The sequence below is a fragment of the Eutrema salsugineum genome, unplaced genomic scaffold (assembly GCF_000478725.1).
Source record: "Eutrema salsugineum unplaced genomic scaffold, Eutsalg1_0 scaffold_2, whole genome shotgun sequence".
Classification (NCBI taxonomy): Eukaryota; Viridiplantae; Streptophyta; class Magnoliopsida; order Brassicales; family Brassicaceae; genus Eutrema; species Eutrema salsugineum.
In genome coordinates, this window is record NW_006256829.1 from 11,258,825 (window position 1) to 11,261,360 (window position 2,536).

Genomic DNA, 2,536 nt, shown 5'->3' on the forward strand with positions numbered 1-2,536 from the left:
ATAGTAAAGAGAGCAGAGGAGTCTCGGTTACGATTCAAATCAGCACTAGCTAGTAGCTAAGGATCTCGAAAATTTCCAAGAGAGAAAGAGATCGTACCAGCTCCTTTGGAGACAGCTCCCTGAATCAAGGTGAGAGGACCATGAGAAGCTGTGAAGAAGATGTCACCAGTTGATTTTCCAGTAGCGAGATCGCATCGTCGGTATCTCTCATTTTCCCGATTTCATCGCTAGATTTGCTCTGAACCACAACACCGTTATCTCCCACCCCTGATGCCCCGATTTCGTCGGAGAAAAGAGAGCAGTGGAGAAATAAAAGGGAAAAAAATGAGATGACAAAAAAAAAAAAACTTTCTCTCCAATTTTTAACCAATAAAATCTCGCCATGTGTGAGAATAAACGTCTTCAAAAGTCCCCCAATAGGAGACGTCTTTGTCAAATAAGAAACGATGGCTCTTTTGTTTATTAATAAGTTTCTGTTAAATACCCTAAAAAAACCGCGTTAAAGATGCTCTAAGAGATTTAAAATCTAAGCTTTGTCTTTTTTTATTCCTCAATATCCAAACTTAGTTTGATTTCTGATGGTCTTGTAAATACATCTCGGCTAATGCAGCAAACAATGCTGATCCAATGGGAAGAACATTCTCGTCAAGGAAGAAATAAGGAGAATGAACCGAATGCACAGAACCGATCTCTTCGTTCTTGATACCGAGTCCTAACAAGTAACCGGGTATTCTTTGTTGATAGAAGGCAAAATCCTCACCGGCCATTACCTTCTTACCCGGTTTCACCTTCTCCGCTCCAACCAAGAGCTTCAAAACCTTCTCAGCATGTTCATGTAGCTTGGGATCGTTCACAGTTGCTGGATACATTGGATGATCTTCTTCATGCATGTCTATATCCGCGTTGCATCTATGTACTTCAGCTTCTCCTTCAACCACCTGTTGCCAAAATCGGGTTAGCTCGAAAATCAAACTGAAGATAGATAACTTGTAAACTATAGCAAAGGATTAAGCTTTACTAGAACAGAGTAACAAGAGATAAGATTAAGATATTAAAAGGTTGTTTGAAACCAACGAGTACCTACCTCTTTGAACCTGTGTCGTAACCAGTTCATGCCATCGGTTGTAAGACTCCTCAAAGTTCCTCCAAATTCTACATACGGTGGAATCACATCAAGCTCAGAAGCTCCGCTTCCGCTTTTCATAAATGTAACAGACAGCACCTAAAACCAAAACAAGTAACTTGTAGCATCAGAAGACTTAGGTTTGATCTTGCAAATACTGAGATAAGAAAAGTATACGACGTACGTAGCTTAAGAGAGGATCTGTTTCTCTGGAGATTATATGTTGCAATGCTAAGATGGTAGACGATGCAGCCAACACTGGATCAACGCAAGAACCCGATAATTTTCCACTAATTCTTACACTGAAGACGCTGGTGGCTGCCATAGCAGGACCCGAGATTGTTGATAATTCCCCTGTAGGTAAGCTAAGATGAACATGCATCCCAAATATTGCTTCAGATTCACCCAAAGCACCTTCTTTTATCATCTGTAAAGCCCCAGCACCACCTTCTTCTGCTGGTTGGAAAAGAAGCCTCACTGTTCCCTTTTCAATAATGCAAGGAGGATTTCTCATTCACAAAAACCTAACAAGACATAAAGATAGACTAAACCCTTTCTAGAACCAAGCAAACACAATTACAGCTGCAAGACACTCCAAATCAAACCGAAAACGTTTCCAATTACTAAGATTTTAGAACATGAACACTACAGACAATGCAAGATTCATCCTTTTGTATTCAAACACTACAGACAATTTCACAGATTTTTAGAGCATGAACACTACAAGATTTATCCTTTTTGTAGCAAACAACAAACTGATTATACATATATGACCTATTATGTTTGCGTTCTCTAAGTTAATTCCACAAACTCACAGCACAGTTTACTTCAACCAAACCAGAGAAGAAAACAGAAAGCCTACATTGAGCTCAAGTTTTCGTTTGCTAAGCTAATTCGAATTCACAACACATTTACTTCCAACCAAACCAGAGAATGAAGTAGAAAAGGCTTACATTGAGCTCATGTTTGCGTTTGCTAAGCAATTTGGCAGCTCCGAGAAGCATAGTGGTATGTGAATCATGCCCACAAGCATGCATTTTGCCGTCGATTTTGCTCTTATGATCCCACTCAACCAGTTCCTGCAACGCACCAAAACTCAATCTTCAGAATCTGAGAAACTAACAGAAAAAATAAGGAGGAGAAATATCGAGTTTACTTGCAAGGCGAGAGCGTCCATGTCGGCCCGGAGAGCAACAAACGGAGGAGAACCCGACCCGATTTGAGCTACAATCCCGGTTTTCGCTACCGGGAAAGAGTAGGAAACACTTAACTCGTCAAGCTCGCGACGAATCAGGGCACTAGTCTCGTGTAACTCGTAAAGGAGTTCTGGGTTCTCATGGATTCGTCTTCTCACTGAGACCAACCAGTCTTTATCACCCTGAGCTTCGTTTAGCAATTGACGCGGATACTCTC

General features: G+C 40.9%; 1 protein-coding gene across 1 annotated transcript; it reads right to left on the bottom strand.

The window, feature by feature from the left end:
- Nucleotides 1–489: 489 nt before the first annotated feature.
- Nucleotides 490–2,529, bottom strand: LOC18017562 (IAA-amino acid hydrolase ILR1-like 3). Its single transcript, XM_006401557.2, has 5 exons — nt 2,280–2,529; nt 2,077–2,202; nt 1,308–1,607; nt 1,085–1,222; nt 490–938 (listed from the first exon to the last, which is right to left on the bottom strand). The coding sequence occupies exons 1-5, from the start codon at nt 2,298–2,300 to the stop codon at nt 564–566; spliced, it is 960 nt and encodes a 319-aa protein (XP_006401620.1). The 5' UTR covers nt 2,301–2,529; the 3' UTR covers nt 490–563.
- Nucleotides 2,530–2,536: the final 7 nt, after the last annotated feature.

Excerpts from the sequence above, each read along its gene's own strand:
- LOC18017562 (XM_006401557.2), bottom strand. The coding sequence starts at position 2,300 with ATGGACGCTCTCGCCTTGCAA. Across the intron at positions 1,608-2,076 it reads AACGCAAACATGAGCTCAAT|GGAACAGTGAGGCTTCTTTT; the intron begins GTAAGCCTTTTC and ends ATTATTGAAAAG. Across the intron at positions 1,223-1,307 it reads CAGATCCTCTCTTAAGCTAC|GTGCTGTCTGTTACATTTAT; the intron begins GTACGTCGTATA and ends TTTTGGTTTTAG.